General features: G+C 33.8%; 1 protein-coding gene across 1 annotated transcript in view; it reads left to right on the forward strand.

The window, feature by feature from the left end:
* The first annotated feature begins 11,326 nt into the window (after positions 1–11,326).
* The window catches only part of TBX15 (T-box transcription factor 15), a 67,796-nt gene continuing 55,978 nt past the window's right edge, over positions 11,327–23,144 (forward strand). The window contains exon 1 of the mRNA XM_075263350.1: positions 11,327–11,634. Within this exon, the coding sequence (XP_075119451.1) occupies positions 11,427–11,634 (208 nt within the window). The 5' untranslated portion in view covers positions 11,327–11,426. The remainder of the gene's footprint in view (positions 11,635–23,144) is intronic.

The following is a 23,144-nucleotide window of genomic DNA, read 5'->3' on the forward strand; positions in this document are numbered from 1 at the left end:
AGACCTATGAAGGTAGCCAGAAGTCAACAGAGTTCTCCTCAGGCGGCTCTTACAGCTGACGAAACGCCGGAGCAGACAGTAAATTGACACCAACAACACGCTCATTATATGGCGTCCCAGCGAGCTGCTGAGATGCCGGAACAATAACAGGCACGGCACGAGAAACAAATTTAGCAGCAGGCCAGCTTGAGAGCTGCCAAAACACCGGAGCAGGCGGATCTTCGATGCCAACAACAGGCTCACTATATGGCATCCCAGCGAGCTGCCGAGATGCCGGAACAATCACAGGCACAGCATGCCATCTGTCACACACAGCTACACTCCAGGTTTTCATAACAATCCCGCCATTTTTATACACTACATCCGTAGCAGGGCCATATGGGTATGTAGAGATGTAGCAGAGCTGGGCATGCTGTGTGTATGCAGAAATGTAGCAGAGATGTGTAGGCTGTGCCAGTAGTGAACCTAGCCTCTCTGCTGCATGAGGTGGACAATCAAAAGACCCCCGTACTGATTCCGTCCATCTCAGACAGCGGGGGGTTGGGGATGCTAGTGGTAACATTACAATAAATACAATGCAGTGATATTTTGTGCAGTAATACTTACAGACCCCCGAGTATAATAATCGGAGCCCCAGGGGAGGGGAGGGAACATAATAAACAGTGTTACTCACCTCTCTGGGATCCGATGTTAATCCTAGCAGGCTTCGGGCCTATATGGTAATGCCCAGACGTCACATGGTCTGGTATATTACCATGTAGGCCAAAAGACCCCCGAGTATAATGATAGCGGTAGTGGGATCGCGACCTGGGCCCAGGCCTATTCACTACCGCCCGCCGCGGCCTATAATACAAGGCGAAGCAGGGGCGGCAGTGAGCAGGTCCGGGGAGGTTGGTAAATAGGCCGCTACCTGCTGGGGTATACTCCAGCAGGTAGTGGCTTATTATAAAACAAAAAAAAAAGTTGTTATACTTACCGACCTCGCTGCTCCCGCTGCCGCCGCATACGTCTGCGTATCAGCGTAGGCGGTGTGATGACGCCGCCTACGCTGATACGTAGATGTTTGAACCAGTGCAAGGAGAGCGGCAGCTCTCTTGTGTTCGTTTAGTGAAACAAAAGTAAAAAAAAAAAAAAATCGCCAGGCTGAGGCAGGTGCCTCACCTTGCCTCATTAGAGGTACTGTAGTAGAGCAGGGTATGCTGAGCATATGCAGAGATGTAGCAGAGCTGGGTATGCTGTGCATATGCAGAGATGTAGCAGAGCTGTGCCTATGCAGAGAAGCAGCAGAGATGGGTATACTGTGCCTATGCAGAGATGTAGCAGAGCTGGGTATGTAAAGATGTAGCAGAGCTGGGTATGCTGTGCATATGTAGAGATGTAGTAGAGTTGTGTATGTAGAGATGTAGTGGAGCGTTACTCCAATTAACAACTGATATATATATATAGTTTGGGTCTGTATACTCTGTAGTAAGCTTGGTTGGGAAGAGGAAGAAGAAGAAGGAGAAGAACCTGACGTCTACTCCAGTGCCTCCTTTCAGGCTGTGGTGTGCGGACTCGGCATGCAGCATTTTTATTAGGGGTCTTACACCTCTAAATAATTATAGCACATCAGTGGGCTGCAGATTAATCCCGGAATATCACACAAATGTCTTAATAAATATCCACCATTTTGTATATACAGCATAGATACAGGCTTGTGTTGTGCTTCTTAGACTGTCCAGCAGGTGGCAGCCTCAGCCGATAAATAATCTACAGTATATTACAGTGCAACAGCCATCACTGAGATCTCACAAGTTATATCACTATAGTCAGAGAGGGAGGAGAAGATAATGTGTGAGATAAGAATAAAGTGTGAGCTCCTGGGGACAGGGATGATGGGAGTAATACAGAGTAAGAGTAGATTGTCTATCTATCTATCTATCTATCTATCTATCTATCTATCTATCTATCTATCTATCCATCCATCCATCCATCCATCCATCCATCCATCTATCTATCTATCTATCTATCCATACGTGGTGTACTGATTTTTCCAATAAAAGTACATTTTCCATCCATACAAGTTGCTGGCAGACTGGATTGTTCTATCTATCTATCTATCTATCTATCTATCTATCTATCTATCTCCTATCTATCTATCTCCTACCTATCTATCTATCTATCTATCTATCTATCTATCTCCTATCTATCTATCTAATCTATCTATCTATCTATCTATCTCCTATCTATCTATCTATCTATCTATCTATCTATCATCTATCTATCTATCTATCTATCTATCTCCTATCTATCTATCTCCTATCTATCTATCTATCTATCTATCTATCTATCTCCTATCTATCTATCTATCTATCTATCCATCTATCTATCTTCTATCTATCTATCTCCTATCTATCTATCTATCTATCTATCTATTATCTATCTATCTATCTATCCATCTATCTATCTCCTATCTATCTATCTATCTATCTATCTATCCATCTATCTAGCTCCTATCTATCTATCTATCTATCTATTTATCTATTTCTTATCTATCTATCTATCTATCTATCTATCTCATATCTATCTATCTATCTATCTATCTATCTATCTATCTCCTATCTATCTATCTATCTATCCATCTATCTATCTATCTCCTATCTATCTATCTATCTATCTCCTATCTATCTATCTATCTATCTATCTATCTATCTATCCATCTATCTAGCTCCTATCTATCTATCTATCTATCTATCTATCTATCTATCTATCAATCATCTATCTATCTCCTATCTATCTATCTATCTATCTATCTATCTATTTATCTATTTCTTATCTATCTATCTATCTATCTATCTCATATCTATCTATCTATCTATCTATCTATCTATCTATCTATCTCCTATCTATCTATCTATCTATCCATCTATCTATCTATCTCCTATCTATCTATCTATCTATCTATCTATCTATCTATCTATCTCCTATCTATCTATCTATCTATCTATCCATCTATCTAGCTCCTATCTATCTATCTATCTATCAATCATCTATCTATCTCCTATCTATCTATCTATCTATCTATCTATCTATCTATCTATCTATCTATCTTCTATCTATCTATCTATCTATCATCTATCTATCTATCTATCTATCTATCATCTATCTATCTATCTATCTATCTATCTCCTATCTATCTATCTATCTATCTATCTATCTATCTATCTATCTATCTATCTATCTTCTATCTTCCATCTATCTATCTATCTATCTATCTATCTAACTCCTATCTATCTATCTATCTATCTATCTATCTATCTATCTATCTATCTATCTATCTTATGCTGTCACATAAGCAGTAGTAATAATATTGCACATCACTGAAGGTAAGAGGAGTGTTATATAATGTCTTATAACCTGATATCACATCTCAGAGCAGAAATGATTGTAACTATGTAATATCTGCAGTATATATAGCCGCCATATAAGCTCTCTACCCATATATAATATTCACAATGCTGAGAGTGTATGTATATGTCATGTATCGATGTACATTGTATCATACAGGAGTATTTATGTGATATATGAGGAATATATAATACAGATCACTATACATTATATAATATGTATGTGTGATGTATGAAGAATATATATTATATATCACTGTACATTTTATGTTATATGACTATATGTGTGTTATATAAGTATTATATACTATAAATTACAATACAGTATATAATACAGGATTATTACATGTGATGTACATGATATATTGTAGGATTATTCTATGATATATATGATTATATTATATAATGTATCAGTGTACAGTAAATAATACTCCATTATTACATATATATCATATAAACATGTATAAGATAGATATTGTGGTATTATAATACGGTTATTGCATGTGATTCTGGGGATAGAATATCATGTATTATAGGATTATTTTTTGAGACACAAGCAGATAAGATGATCTGTCATTGTACAAGGTATAACAGTATTATTATATGTGATGTGTGAGGATTATTTACATCATATCTTAGATTTATATCAGGTATATCAGGATAACATTGTCACTGTACAATATAGTGTATGATATGGGATTATGATGTGATGTATGAGAATGATGTATTGTGGATCACTATGCAGTCAATTATATCATAGTATTATCATATTATTATATATGATTTATGAGTTACATATATATATACATATATATCCTGTAATATTTTGCATTATATCATATAGAATTGTATGTGACATATGAAGATTACTTCCTATACATCACTGTACATTATATAATGGTCTATGATTATTATATCTATCATATATCTATTATATATATATATATATATATATATATATATATATATATATATGTGTGTGTTTTGTATCTTTGTACAATATATAGAAGTATTGTATACTATGCATCACTGTACAATATAATATGGGATTATATCTGCATGTACAATATTCAGTGTATTATTATAGGATTATTGAATGTGATGCATGAGAATTCCATATTGTATCAGGGATATATGGCATACATGTTATATACTAATCCTATAATATGATTTATTATACATTAATAAATTCTATATTTATATATCATCACAGAGAATAATCCTATAATAGTGTCATGTACAATATTTACATGACATATCCATAAACATGTAGTGTGCAGTGATACATGATATATCATCCTCGTACATCACATATAATAACCCCATCATATTATCCAGTAACATATGGGATATATGTAATAAATAAGATAAAACCGCCATACATTAGATAGAATAATACTGTAATATGGTATAATGTACTGGGATCCATGATATATCATGCTCATACGTCACATATAACAAACCTATAATACAGAGTTGTTTTACAGTGATGTAGAGATACTACATAATATATAATCCTCATATATCACACATAATAATCACATAATATATATTGTACAGTGCTACCTTGTATATACTGCTCATATATCACATATAATCATATAATACTTAGTTGTTTTACAGTGATGTAATGATACTACATAATATCCTCATAATCCTCATAATCCTCATATATCACATATAGTCATATAATACATATCTATTGTACAGTGATACTACATAATATATAATCCTTATACATAACACATAATATCCCCATAATATATATTGTACAATGGTGCATATGACATAATCCTTTTACATTACATATGATAATAATTCTGTAGTGTGACACGTGATATCCCATACAATCCCTCATATATCACATATAATAATCCTATAATATCACATGATGTGCAGCATACAGTAAGAACATGCGGCTTCCTGCAGGTCTCAGATCAGTCTGTGTGTGATGCGGTTCCTCCTCTCCGGTGCAGCTCTCGGTACCGGCGGTTTTGGGTCCAGGTCTCCGGTTATTATCTCTGGATTAGCTCAGTTTCTGCTCCTGTCACCTTCCTGCTCTGTCCGGAGTTGTCGCCCTTGGATTTGTCGCAGATCATCTGACCCAGAAACATAATCGTGCGACTGTTATACAACCCAGATATATGGTATGGAGGAAGATGCGATAGTGTACATAGATGTGGAGAAGATATGGCTGCAGATGGTATTATCTAGATACAACTGTATATGACATGTAATATAGATGTATATGTGAATCTAGATACGTCTGTGGCTATAATGTATATATGGATATATGGCTGGTTTTATCTAGATAGAACTGTATATGTACTATATATATGGCTACAAAAGGTATTATCTAGATAAATCTGTGTCTATAATAGATATATGGCTACACATGGTGTTATCTAGATAGAACTGCATTTGCAATATCTATCTATATTAAATATCTCTATATATTGTATATATGGATATATTGCTACAGATGGTATGATCTAGCTAGAACTGTATATGTATTGTATATATGGATATAGATGGGTATTATCTAGATAAATCTGTGGCTGTAATATATATATATGGCTTCAAATGGTGTTATCTAGATAGAACTGTATATGTAATGGATATGTGGATATAGATGGTATTATCTATATATGTCTACAGATATCATGGACATATTGCTACAGATAGTATTATCTAGATAGAACTATATATGTAATGGATATATGTATATAGATGCATTAATAGATTTGTCTGTAGGTATCATGTATTAAATGGTATTTTCTAGATAGAATTGTATAGGTAGTGTATATATGGCTATAGATGGTATTATCTATATACGTCTGTAGGTATCATGGACATATTGCTACAGATAGTATTTTTCTAGATAGAATTGTATATGTAGTGTATATATAGATATAGACGGTATTAGCTAAATAAAACTGTATATGTATATATCTATATATGTGTATTATCTAGATAGGAATACATTTAAGGTATTTATGGATATATATGTTATGATCTAAACAGAACTGTATATGTAATGTATATATGAATTCAGATGGATTTTCTCTAGATACAACCGTATGTATGATTTTTATAGACGTATGTATTTGCTACACAGAAATATACGTGTGCTATAAATGTAGACATATATATGTATTAGCTAGATACAGATTGATGTGTGATTTGTATAGTCAGTCATCTAGAAATAACTTTATCTGTGATGTATGGTGATAGATAGGAATGATCCAGATATAATTGTATCTATGATGTTTACATGGATATATCTGGATAGTATTGTGTGCTATATACAGTATGGGCGATGTATGTACGAACAGAGATGTAGAAAATGTATAATTTATCTATGGATGGGGATTATCTAGATAGTCCTGTGTGATGTATAGATAGACATAGAAGAGAAATATATAGATAAATATGTATGAATGATGCACAGAAGGATTTACTGTAGATACGTGGTATATGCATCGAAATGTTTGTGATATATAAATATACATCTTTTCTAGCGAGAATTGTGAATGTGATGTGTATCTAGATACAGATGTGGATTATCTAGATAGAACAGCGTGTGTAATGGATGTATGGCTATAGAGGGAGATGAATCTGATATATCTGAGGTGCATATGGCTATAGATGGAGATTACCTAGATAGGCCTGTGTGATGTATATGTGGACACAGGGGATTATCTAGATACATCTGTATGTATACTGTCTATATGTATATAGTATATAGATGCCTATCACATATATTGCACTATTTGTAGGATGCTGTGTACTGTATGGATAAAGATGGGAACTATCTCGATCATGTGTTTATGTGATGTATATATGGATAGAGATGTGGATTAACTAGATATGTTGTAAGTAACATATACTGTATGTGGAAATAAATGTGGATTATCTAGATAATTTGTATTTGTGATGTGTATGTGGATATAGATGTGGATGATCTAAATTTACTTAAAACATATTCATAGGTATAATCTAGATAGTTGTAGTATCTAGATATCTTGCAATTGATGCATATATAGATATAGATGTGAATTATCTAGATAGACCTGTGTGATGTATATGTTGATACAGTTTGGGTTATGTAAATAGACCCATATGTATATAGTGTACATGCTGTTTATGTGCTGGTTTGTAATGTTTTGATATAGAGGTGGATTTTCTTTTAGATAACTTGTATATGTGACGTATAGTACATGCGGATATAGCTGTGGATTATTTAGATTATTTGACCTATTTATGCATATATACTGGTATACATTATCTAGCTAGTTGGTATATATGATGTATATGCGGATATAGATTTGGATTATGTAGATGTCTCGTATTTGATATGCGTTGATATAGATATTCTGAATATCTTACTTATGGTGTATATATGGATATAGATTGGATTATCTAGATAGACCTGTGTGATGTATATGTGGACACAGATGGAGATTATCTAGATATATCTCTATGTATAATGTGTACTGTGTATATTTTTTTAACATACATCAAAATGTTTGTGTGATGCATATGTGAATATCAATGTGGATTATCTAGATAATTTGTATGTGTGGTGTGTATGTGGCTATAGATGTGGATTATCTAGATAATTTGTATGTGTGGTGTATATGTGGCTATAGATGTGGATTATCTAGATAATTTGAATGTGTGATGTATATGTGGCTATAGATGTGGATTATCTAGATAATTTGTATGTGTGGTGTATATGTGGCTATAGATGTGGATTATCTAGATAATTTGAATGTGTGATGTATATGTGGCTATAGATGTGGATTATCTAGATAATTTGTATGTGTGGTGTATATGTGGCTAGAGATGTGGATTATCTAGATAATTTGTATGTGTGATGTATATGTGGCTATAGATGTGGATTATCTAGATAATTTGTATGTGTGGTGTATATGTGGCTAGAGATGTGGATTATCTAGATAATTTGTATGTGTGATGTATATGTGGCTATAGATGTGGATTATCTAGATAATTTGTATGTGGGGTGTATATGTGGCTATAGATGTGGATTATCTAGATAATTTGTATGTGTGATGTATATGTGGCTATAGATGTGGATTATCTAGATAATTTGTATGTGTGGTGTATATGTGGCTATAGATGTGGATTATCTAGATAATTTGTATGTGTGATGTATATGTGGCTATAGATGTGGATTATCTAGATAATTTGTATGTGTGGTGTATATGTGGCTAGAGATGTGGATTATCTAGATAATTTGTATGTGTGATGTATATGTGGCTATAGATGTGGATTATCTAGATAATTTGTATGTGTGGTGTATATGTGGCTAGAGATGTGGATTATCTAGATAATTTGTATGTGTGATGTATATGTGGCTATAGATGTGGATTATCTAGATAATTTGTATGTGTGGTGTATATGTGGCTATAGATGTGGATTATCTAGATAATTTGTATGTGTGATGTATATGTGGCTATAGATGTGGATTATCTAGATAATTTGTATGTGTGGTGTATATGTGGCTATAGATGTGGATTATCTAGATAATTTGTATGTGTGATGTATATGTGGCTATAGATGTGGATTATCTAGATAATTTGTATGTGTGGTGTATATGTGGCTATAGATGTGGATTATCTAGATAATTTGTATGTGTGGTGTATATGTGGCTATAGATGTGGATTATCTAGATAATTTGTATGTGTGGTGTATATGTGGCTATAGATGTGGATTATCTAGATAATTTGTATGTGTGGTGTATATGTGGCTATAGATGTGGATTATCTAGATAATTTGTATGTGTGGTGTATATGTGGCTATAGATGTGGATTATCTAGATAATTTGAATGTGTGATGTATATGTGGCTATAGATGTGGATTATCTAGATAATTTGAATGTGTGATGTATATGTGGCTATAGATGTGGATTATCTAGATAATTTGTATGTGTGGTGTATATGTGGCTAGAGATGTGGATTATCTAGATAATTCGTATGTGTGATGTATATGTGGCTATAGATGTGGATTATCTAGATAATTTGTATGTGTGGTGTATATGTGGCTATAGATGTGGATTATCTAGATAATTTGTATGTGTGGTGTATATGTGGCTAGAGATGTGGATTATCTAGATAATTTGTATGTGTGATGTATATGTGGCTATAGATGTGGATTATCTAGATAATTTGTATGTGTGATGTATATGTGGCTATAGATGTGGATTATCTAGATAATTTGTATGTGTGGTGTATATGAGGCTATAGATGTGGATTATTTAGATTTTTTTTTACATGCGATGATCTATGGTTATCAATATGGATTATATAACTAGTAAATACATGGGTATATTTGGATACAGATGTGAAATACCTAAATATGTTTTTGTGTTTGATGTATATATGGATATAGCCGTGGATTATCTAGATGTCTTGTAAATGTGCTGTAAATATATATGAATTAATATGCGGATTATCTAGATAGATCTGTGTACCGTATATGTGGCCGGAGATTAAGGTAATGTAGGCAGACCTGTATGTATACTGCATATATGAATACACTGTATATATACCTGTTATATACACCGAACTGTTTGTGTGATGCTATGTATAGATAGATATATCTGTGGATAAGTCAATTGTGTGTGTGATGTATATATGGATATAGGTGTGGATTCTCTAGATATCTTGGATGAGATCTATATGTGGATGTATACGTGGATTATCTAGATAGTTTTCCTTTGTTGTTATAGATGATTAGTACATGCGGGGTATATTTGGATACAGAAGTGTGTTATCTAGAATCTTCTAGATATTTTGTATTTCATGTATATGTGGATATAAATGTATATTATCTAGCTATTGTACTTGTAATGTATGTCTGTATGTGATGTGTATTATCAAATGTGGATTATCTAGATAACATGTATGTGTGATATATCTATGGATGTAAAATGTGGATTATCTAGATGGCCTGAGTTTGAGATGAATAATAAGTATATATGGATGCAGACAGGGATAATCTAAATTATATTATGCACATATTACATATATGACTGTATATGCCGATTATCTAGATAGACCTGTGGACGCAGATTAGGATAACGTAGCTAGATTTGTCTGTATATAGGTATACAGCGTCGACAAGGGTTATATCTATCAAACTGCTTGTGTGATACCATGTACTGTAGGAATGTATTGATTTGCATATGTGAGGTATATGTGTATATAGACGTGGATTATCTAGATAACTTGTAGGTGTGATGAATACAGATGGCTACAGGTGTGGATTTTGCAGATGACGTGTATGTGTGAAGCGTATATAGATATAGGAGTGGATTTTCTAGATAACGTGTGAGATATAGACAGATGTCGATACAGATGTGGGTTTTGGATAAACAGGACATGGAGAGCAGGTGAATACGGTCAGTGTTTGTTCCTTTGTATATGTCAGTAGGGCAGGTGAGTGTAATCTACTGTTCTCTGCTATCTGCCGTCCCTATGTGCCCTCAGCTCTTCATATGTATGTATATATATATATATATATATATATATATATATATATATATATATATATATATATATATATATACTGTCTACCTGTCCCTGGCTCTGCCTGTTGTGTCTGTATTGTGTTAAATTATGCTCAGCAGGGGTTAATGCGGAGTGTATACTGTATTTGGGAATATGAGTGTGTGTGTGTGTGTGTGGGGGGGGTGCACATAGTAGGACTGCTATGGAGCAGTGGGGGTTAATGTGGGGTACACATGTGTCATGCTGTATGGTGGGGGTTCTCTCTATATCAGGGTGTCCCGGCCTGACTCCTGTTGGGTCCCCTGGAGCAGCAGGGGTTAATGCTGTGTGTAGGGGAGGGCAGAGTGTGGACATATTTGGATCCCCCTCTCCCCCCTCTAGGCTGGGGCTGTCACTCATTGAGGGGGGGTGTGGAGCCCTCCCAGCCCCGGCCACTGGAGCAGCAGTGCGGGCTCAGCAGTCAGTGGGGCAGCAGGGCACATGTAGGGCTCCGGCTGGCAGGACCATGAGTGACAGGAGGAGATGCCCGGGGGTCACGCTCAGCTCCAGGGCTCATGCATTCTCGGTGGAGGCGCTGATCGGGGGCCACAAAAAAAGGAAACTTCGGGACTGGGAACCGGACAAGGGCCTGGACCTCTCCATGGACGGACTGAGCCCACAGGGGGAGCTGGGGGAAGGAGAGGACGCGGGGGCCTGCCTGGACCTCAACCCTGGTGAGTGTCAGGGTCTGCAACCCCCAGACCTGGATGGCCATATACATTACTGCCGGCTGTCATATCCATATGTGTGGCCCTCTGGAATTATACTGCTATAGGTTACTGCATATACGTTATTATACTCCATATATTACAGCCTGGTAGTATGCTCCATATATTACTGCCTGGTAGTATACTCCATATATTACTGCCTGGTAGTATGCTCCATATATTACAGCCTGGTAGTATACTCCATATATTACTGCCTGGTAGCATGCTCCATATATTACAGCCTGGTAGTATACTCCATAGATCTCAGCCTGGTAGTATACTCCATATATTTCAGCCTGGTAGTATACTTCATATATTACTGCCTGGTAGTATACTCCATATATTACTGCCTGGTAGTATGCTCCATATATTACTGCCTGGTAGTATACTTCATATATTACAGCCTGGTATAGTACACCATATATTTCAGCCTGCTATTATACTCCATAGATCACAGCCTTTTAGTACGCTCCATATATTACAGCCTGTTAGTATACTCCATATATTACATCCTGGTATTGTACTCCATAGATCTCAATCTGGTAGCATACTCCATACATGACAGCCTGGTATTGCAGCCTGGTAGTATACTTCATATATTACAGCCTTTTATATGACAGCCTGGTAGCATGCTCCATATATTACAGCCTGGTAGTATACTTCATATTACAACCTGGTATTACACCCCCATATATTGCAACCTGGTGGGATATTCTAGTGCTAGCATATACATATGTGTGACCGCCTGGTATTATACCCCAATACATATATACCTAGTATTATATTCCCGTATATTACTGCACGTGTGATATCCTAGTGGTATTATATCTATATGTGTGACCGCCTTGTATTATGCTCCCATATGTCACTGCCTGGTATATCCTCATACATTACTACGGTACCTGGTGTCATAGCCCCATATATTACTGCATGGTATTATACTCTTATATATTACTACCCGTTATTATATTCCCATATTTTACTGCTTGGTGTTATAACTCCATATATCACTGTCGGATATTATACCTCACATACTACTGCCTGGTATTATACGTCTATATGCTACTTCCTGTTGTTATACTCGTATATACTACTGCCTGGTATTTCGCTTTCAGAGTTTTATACCCCTTTGTCATATCGCCTGTTAATATACTTATAATAACACAATATACAATGCATACAATATACACTTACAATATATACTAATGCCTTGATATTTGTTCGCTTGGAACTACTTCTCTATAAATTACTGTCTGGTACGATACCCATATATTCTACTGTCTGATATGATATCCTCACATAACTTTGCATGGTCTAATATCTCTCAATAGTATCGGCATTTATATCTCTGGTGTTATGCCACAATATACTACTGCCTGATATTAGACCCCCGACCCCTCTACAAACTACTACCCGGTACTATAACCATATATTCTATATATATTCTACAGTCTGATATTATACCCCTATATACTGTACATGGTATAAATTCTCTACATACTTTATTATCAGTATTTATATCGCAGGTACTATATCACTATATACTGCTGTCAGTGTTAGACCTCTATATACTGCTACCTAGTGTGGCTACTTTTGGCCGGTATTGTACTCCTTAGTCACCCGTTATGTATACCCCTGGTATAGCACCCCTATATATTGTCACTTCATATTACACCACATATATGTGACCTACTAATATTATCCCTCTATATGTGGCCGCTTGCATTTTATCCCTGTACATTACTACCTGATATTATACCTCAATATATGGTGGCCTTGTATTATACTACTATATACTACTGTCTGTTTTTATATCCCTATTACTAATGCCTGGTATTTTACCCCGTATATAATACTGCCTGATATTATTAATCTTATATTTGGTTATTACACTCCAATATACCACTGTCTGATATACTCGTATATACATACTAGTTCTTTGCTATCATGCTCCATTAAACTGTGGCCTTGTATAAAGTGTTGTTGACTGGTGTTATATCCCAGTATGTGACCTACCTATATTATTATATATGAGCTGATTGTATTATATCCCAGTATGTGACCTGTATTATTACATAGGAGCTGATGGTATTATATCCCAGTATGTGACCTATATTATTATATATGAGCTGATTGTATTATATCCCAGTATGTGACCTATATTATTATATATGAGCTGATGGTATTATATCCCAGTATGTGACCTATATTATTATATATGAGCTGATGGTGTTATATCCCAGTATGTGACCTATATTATTATATATGAGCTGATGGTGTTATATCCCAGTATGTGACCTATATTATTATATAGGAGCTGATGGTATTATATTCCAATCCTCTAGTATGGGCCTCATCGTTATCTATGACCGTCTTGTATTATAATCCTAAAAATGCTTTTGTATTATTATATGGATCTGCTTGGTACTATGTGCCTGAAACCAACTGTCTGATATAATGTCTTTAGGGTTATATATCACTGCCTGCTATAATAGTCTATAGGGTTATATATTACTGCCTGTTAATATAGTCTATAGGGTTATATATTACTGCCTGCTATAATAGCTTATAGGGTTATATATTACTGCCTGATATAATAGTCTATAGGGTTATATATTACTGCCTGATATAGTAGTCTATAGGGTTATATATTACTGCCTGCTATAATAGCTTATAGGGTTATATATTACTGCCTGATATAATAGTCTATAGGGTTATATATTACTGCCTGATATAGTAGTCTATAGGGTTATATATTACTGCCTGATATAATAGTCTGTAGGGTTATATATTACTGCCTGCTATAATAGTCTATAGGGTTATATATTACTGCCTGATATAATAGTCTGTAGGGTTATATATTATTGCCTGCTATAATAGTCTATAGGGTTATATATTACTGCCTGATATAATAGTCTATAGGGTTATATATTACTGCCTGATATAATAGTCTATAGGGTTATATATTACTGCCTGATATAATAGTCTGTAGGGTTATATATTACTGCCTGATATAATAGTCTGTAGGGTTATATATTACTGCCTGATATAATAGTCTATAGGGTTATATATTACTGCCTGATATAATAGTCTATAGGGTTATATATTACTGCCTGATATAATAGTCTGTAGGGTTATATATTACTGCCTGATAATATAGTCTATAGGGTTATATATTACTGCCTGATATAATAGTCTATAGGGTTATATATTACTGCCTGATATAATAGTCTGTAGGGTTATATATTACTGCCTGCTATAATAGTCTATAGGGTTATATATTACTGCCTGCTATAATAGTCTGTAGGGTTATATATTACTGCCTGATAATGTAGTCTATAGGGTTATATATTACTGCCTGATATAATAGTCTATAGGGTTATATATTACTGCCTGATATAATAGTCTGTAGGGTTATATATTACTGCCTGATATAATAGTCTGTAGGGTTATATATTACTGCCTGATATAATAGTCTATAGGGTTATATATTACTGCCTGCTATAATAGTCTGTAGGGTTATATATTACTGCCTGATAATATAGTCTATAGGGTTATATATTACTGCCTGATATAATAGTCTATAGGGTTATATATTACTGCCTGATATAATAGTCTGTAGGGTTATATATTACTGCCTGATATAATAGTCTGTAGGGTTATATATTACTGCCTGATATAATAGTCTGTAGGGTTATATATTACTGCCTGCTATAATAGTCTATAGGGTTATATATTACTGCCTGCTATAATAGTCTGTAGGGTTATATATTACTGCCTGATAATATAGTCTATAGGGTTATATATTACTGCCTGATATAATAGTCTATAGGGTTATATATTACTGCCTGATATAATAGTCTGTAGGGTTATATATTACTGCCTGATATAATAGTCTGTAGGGTTATATATTACTGCCTGATATAATAGTCTATAGGGTTATATATTACTGCCTGATATAATAGTCTGTAGGGTTATATATTACTGCCTGATAATATAGTCTATAGGGTTATATATTACTGCCTGATATAATAGTCTATAGGGTTATATATTACTGCCTGATATAATAGTCTGTAGGGTTATATATTACTGCCTGCTATAATAGTCTATAGGGTTATATATTACTGCCTGCTATAATAGTCTGTAGGGTTATATATTACAGCCTGATATAATAGTCTATAGGGTTATATATTACTGCCTGATATAATAGTCTGTAGGGTTATATATTACTGCCTGCTATAATAGTCTATAGGGTTATATATTACTGCCTGCTATAATAGTCTGTAGGGTTATATATTACAGCCTGATATAATAGTCTATAGGGTTATATATTACTGCCTGCTATAATAGTCTGTAGGGTTATATATTACTGCCTGCTATAATAGTCTATAGGGTTATATATTACTGCCTGATATAATAGTCTGTAGGGTTATATATTACTGCCTGATATAATAGTCTGTAGGGTTATATATTACTGCCTGATATAATAGTCTATAGGGTTATATATTACTGCCTGCTATAATAGTCTGTAGGGTTATATATTACTGCCTGCTATAATAGTCTGTAGGGTTATATATTACTGCCTGCTATAATAGTCTATAGGGTTATATATTACTGCCTGCTATAATAGTCTGTAGGGTTATATATTACTGCCTGATATAATAGTCTATAGGGTTATATATTACTGCCTGCCTCAATAGTATATATATATATATATATATATATATATATATATATATATATATTGCCTACTTCATGATTTTTTTTTAATTATATACTGCCTACAATAATGACACAATACGCCGCACCTATCTATGAGTATATATGCCTGGGATTATACTCCAATTACCAATATGTGACTGTGGTATTAAATTATATATGTGACTGTCCGATATTATAACATTGTATGGGACTGTCTGGTATTATATTAATATATATATGACTGCCTGGTATATTATTATACATGATATCCTATTTTTATATCATATATGTGACTGCCTGCTATTTTAATTTATATATCACTGTCAATCATTACGCTATATAAATGACTTCCTGCCATCATATTATATGTGTGACTGGTATCATACCTGTAACTTTCCAGTATAATCCTATAAGACTCTATCCTATATGTGTTAGCTTGCTGGGCCCTATAGTTGCTCTATATTACTCGAGGCGTATATATATATATATATATATATATATATATATATATATATATATATATATATAGGGAATCGGGGTAATTTATGTGGGTGTCTGGCTGTAGTTGTCGGGTGTCTCGGGTCACACTTTGCCCGAACATATAAGTGATGTGATCCGGGCATAGATCAGGATTCTGGAATATACGTCCGAAAAATCACTGCTGCCTGCGGAATAGATCAGGGTCTGTATATACACACTACACATAATATATAGGATAAGACATAGTATAAAAGACACTATACACAGCACTGATAGCATAATACACAAAGTAAACAACACAAGGAACAAGACACACAGCACTTATTACATAACATATAATACAGCAATATACTAGGATCACAGCACATATAACACCTATATACCGGTAATACAAAGTAAAAAGTGACCTAAGAGACACACGGAACATATTATATAATACAACAATATAATAAACTAACAGCAAATTATACATAGTCACACATAACTGATTAAATGATTACATAGCATATAACACGTAAAGAATGTCCTATATAATACACAACACATAAAACATAAATAATATGCCATATAATACACAGCACATAACACATGACTAATATGTCATATGATGCTCAACACATAAGTAATATCCCATATAATACACAGCACATAACACTCAAAGATACCTAATCTACATATAACATACGTACGTACCATCTTACATAAGTGTATACTGCAGGCACCGGTGTTCTGGGATACACTGGAGAGATCTATATTCGGCTCTATGATGTGATATATATTCAGTTCTATACTGTCATGTATTCTCGGACCTGTATTGTCATGAATACTCGGCCGTATACTGTTATACTGTTATGTATACTCATCTTTATACTGTGATATATACTCGGCTCTGTACTATGATGTATATTCTGCTCCATACTGTGATGTATACTCTGCTCTATACTGTGATGTATACTCTGCTCTATACTGTGATGTATACTCTGCTCTATACTGTGATGTATACTCTGCTCCATACTGTGATGTATACTCTGCTCTATACTGTGATATATACTCGGCTCTGTACTATGATGTATATTCTGCTCCATACTGTGATGTATACTCTGCTCTATACTGTGATGTATACTCTGCTCTATACTGTGATGTATACTCTGCTCTATACTGTGATGTATACTCTGCTCTATACTGTGATGTATATTCTGCTCCATACTGTGATGTATACTCTGCTCTATACTGTGATGTATACTCTGCTCTGTACTATGATGTATACTCTGATCTATACTGTGATGTATACTCTGCTCTATACTATGATGTATACTCTGCTCTATACTGTGATGTATACTCTGCTCTATACTATGATGTATACTCTGCTCTATACTGTTATGTTTACTCGGCTCTATAATGTGATGTGTCATTCGGTTATATACTGTTCAGTATACTCGGCTCTGTATTGGAATGTATACTTGGCTCTATTCTGTGATATATAGTCGGCTCTGTAGTGTTATGTATACTCCATTCTATACTGGAATGTACACTTGGCTCTATACTGGAATGTATACTTTGCTCTTTACTTTGATATATAGTCGGCTCTGTACTGTTTTGTATACTCCATTCTATACTGGAATGTACACTTGGCTCTATACTGTGATGTATACTTGGCTCTATACTGTGATATATAGTCGGCTCTGTACTGTTTTGTATACTCCATTCTATACTGGAATGTACACTTGGCTCTATACTGTGATGTATACTTGGCTCTATACTGTGATATATAGTCGGCTCTGTACTGTTTTGTATACTCCATTCTATACTGGAATGTACACTTGGCTCTATACTGTGATGTATACTTGGCTCTATACTGTGATATATAGTCGGCTCTGTACTGTTTTGTATACTCCATTCTATACTGGAATGTACACTTGGCTCTATGCTCTGACCCGATTATCATATTCTCTGCTATGTACTGAGACCTGTTGTGTGCGCTAAACTGTAATATATTCTAAGTTTATTCTAAGTTTATATTTGGCCCCATAATGAGATCTCGGAGAGGACAGATAAACACTATATATTCAGCTGTATACTTGTTCTGTAATCGGTTGTATACTGCCCTCATTGGGGTCACTATTGGCCAGGAGCCATGTATAAAAGAAAAAGTGAAATTTATGTCCATATATACTATATCTATAAATCTATGTCCACATATACTATATCTATACATCTATAGTCACATATAATATATAAAGCCATGTCTACATATACTATATCTATAAATCTATGTCCACATATAATATATAAAGCCATGTCCACATATAATATATCTATAAATCTATAGCCACATATACAATATCTATAAATCTATAGCCACATATACTGTTTAAACCCATGTCCACATATACTAGATCTATAAATCTCTGTGCACATATACAATATCTACAAATCTATGTCCACATATACAATATCTATAAATCTATGTCCACATTTACAATATCTATAAATCTATGTCCACATATACTGTATAAATCCATGTCCACATATACAATATCTATAAATCTATAGCCACATATACAATATCTATAAATCTATAGCCACATATACAATATCTATAAATCTATAGCCACATATACTATATCTATAAATCTATAGCCACATATACTATATCTATAAATCCATGTCCACCTATATTATAGCTATAAATTTATGTCCACATATGCTAAATGAAATCACCTCTATATATTTATGTCCACATACAACATATATACATATAGTAGAAAAAAATGCAGAAACAGCACAGCATGCAAACTGGGTGCAGAGCCGATTTTTCCCACTATACATAAATCTAGGTCCACATATTCTATATGAAATCTATCTTTATATATATTATACTATGAATATATTTCTTCATATTTTATAGCTATACATATATGCCCATGTATTCTATATATAATTATATAATGTATTTCCACATATTCTATACATCTATCTATCTATCTATCTATCTATCTATCCATCTATCTATCTCCTATCTATCTATCTATCTATCTATCTATCTATCCATCTATCTCCTATCTATCTATCTATCTATCTATCTATCTATCCATCTATCTATCTCCTATCTATCTATCTATCTATCTATCTATCTATCTATCCATCTATCTCCTATCTATCTATCTATCTATCTATCTATCTCTCTTCTATCTATCTATCTATCTATCTATCTATCTATCTATCCATCTATCTCCTATCTATCTATCTATCTATCTATCTATCTATCTATCTATCTATCTCTCTTCTATCTATCTATCTATCTATCTATCTATCTATCTATCTATTTATCTATCTATCTATCTATCTATCTATCTATCTATCTATCTATCTATCCCAGATCTATCTATCTATCTATCTATCTATCTATCTATCTATCTATCTATCCCAGATCTATCTATCTATCTATCTATCTATCTATCTATCTATCTATCTATCTATCTATCTATCTATCTATTTCTCGGCGTCAGCTGCCCCTTCTACCTATAGCCTACCATATGCGGTCAGTATGGACTATATATCTATTCTGTAAGCCTGACATTTGTATACTCTTAGCCATGTATAATAGACACTGAATGCCTGATGTAGAACCTGCTGTATAATATGATCTCATACATACCTGTGTTTATATTAGTGACATCATATCATGTATAATATTCCCTCAGAGTTTGGTCCCAGTGGTATATAATATTCTTCACACTGGTGTATAATATACAGCGATTATAATTAGCACTCATACCTAATATACAGCGCTTGCTATAATACATATAACATATAGATCAGTCATAGCCACACTGAAGAATATAGTGATACAGAGACATTATAATGTTACTGATACTTATTATATATTGTACAGAGTTAATAATTACTATGATATATAATATACAGAGAGTTCACAAATCATAAAGACACTGAATATACAGAATGTTTATAGTGACAATGATATGCAATAAACTGAAGAGAAATGAAAATGACGATCATATTTGTGATGACAACTAATAATATACTACAGAGATACAAGATACTAAATGTACTGAGAGCTTAGACTCATAATAAAGTATAATATACACAATCTATTATATAAAATACAAAGTATATCATATATACAGAGTTTATAACACCATTTACATACAATATACTGACGCGATTCTGATATATATTTATACAGACAATTTCTAACCATAACGATATATAACATGCAGAGTGTATACTCTAATCACTATGATATGTAATATACAAAGAGTCGCTGCATAATGACAATGATATATAACAAATAGATATGTAATATATATATAGATAGATAGATAGATAGATATAGATATATGATGTATAATATACAGAAACATTATAATGAGACTGATGTATAATATACAGAGTTTATAATGATCTAAAATATACAGTTTATAATCAGACCTACATACAGTATAATATACAGAGAGCTTATAATGACACTGACATATAATACATAGAGTTTATAATGAGACACATATATATTATAAAGTTTATAATTGGGCTGATATATAATATACAAATAGTTTATTATTGGGATGATATATTATACAAAGATAGTTTATAATGATATAAACTATACAGAGAGTTTATAATGACACTCATATATAATGTACAGATAGTTTAAAATGGAGATGATATATAATATAACAAAACTTTATGATGAAGGTAATATATATTATACAGAGAGTTTATATATAAAAACATGTGTATATATATATATATATATATATATATATATATATATATATATATATATACATAACATACAGAGAGATTATAAAGACACTTATACAAAAATTACAATGAGGATGATATATAATATAAAAATGAGTTAATTATAGGGATCATCTATAATATACAGAGAGCTTATAATGACACTGAAACGCAGAGATTTTATAATGAGACTGATATAGTATATAATATACAGAGCGTTTGTAATATGACTGATATATAATATATGGAGAGATTATAAAGAGGCTGATATATAATATATGGAGAGATTATAAAGAGGCTGATATATATTATATGGAGAGATTATAATGAGTCTGAGATATGATACATGGAGAGATTATAATTAGACTGATATATAATATATGGAGAGTTTATAATGAGTTTGATATGTAATATATGGAGAGTTTATAAAGAGACTGAAATATAATATATGGAGAGTTTATAAAGAGGCTGATATATAATATATGGAGAGATTATAATGAGGCTGATATATATTATATGGAGAGTTTATAATGAGACTGATATGTAATATATGGAGAGATTATAATGGGATTGATATATAATATATGGAGAGATTATAATGAGTCTGATATATAATATATGGAGAGATTATAATGAGATTGATATAATATATGGGGAGTTTATAATGAGACTGATATATAATATGGAGAATTTATATGGAGAGTTTATGAGGCCGCTATCAGCGGTTTTTGGCAGTATGGAGCAATGTCATAGACTGCACAGCTTCTTACTAAGCTTTATTTATATATTGTACATTACAGGCGATATGGATTTTTACTTTTTACAATTGGAGCCTATTTGTGAGATATGTCTCTATATATGGGATATGTCATGGCGTATCATTAGATAAATATAATATTTACCATTTACCAGCCTCTTCAGATTGTAAACCTTCATTTGTTGCTCCATTTCTCTGACAGGGGTCATACACAAGGGGTCCATGTCATGGTGACAACCACCTCCGACACTGACCAGCTACCAGTGTATGATGCTGCCATCAGTAGTAGTGAGAGAGTGGTGGGGCAATTCTCAGTACTTACTGCTCCTAGGACTACTTCTCTGTCATGGGATTGCTCTGACATAGGTGCCAGGACCAGAGAATTGTACTGATCACCCACTGCCCCAAGCCATGGACCTCAGGGTACTATAGAGAGTGAAACCTGGGGACCTATACAGCATTGGACCTGGGGTCACTATAGAGTGTAAGACCTGGGGGCACTATAGAGTGTAAGACCTGGGGGCACTATAGAGTGTAAGACCTGGGGGCACTATAGAGTGTAAGACCTGGGGGCACTATAGAAATAAGACCAGGGGGCACTATAGAGTGTAAGGCCAGGGGGCACTATAGAGTGTAAGACCTGGGGGCACTATAGAGTGTAAGGCCAGGGGGCACTATAGAGTGTAAGACCTGGGGGCGCTATAGAGTGTAAGACCTGGGGTACTATAGAGTGTAAGACCTGGGGGCACTATAGAGTGTAAGACCTGGGGGCGCT

This window comes from Leptodactylus fuscus, chromosome 2, assembly GCF_031893055.1.
Source record: "Leptodactylus fuscus isolate aLepFus1 chromosome 2, aLepFus1.hap2, whole genome shotgun sequence".
Taxonomy (NCBI): Eukaryota; Metazoa; Chordata; class Amphibia; order Anura; family Leptodactylidae; genus Leptodactylus; species Leptodactylus fuscus.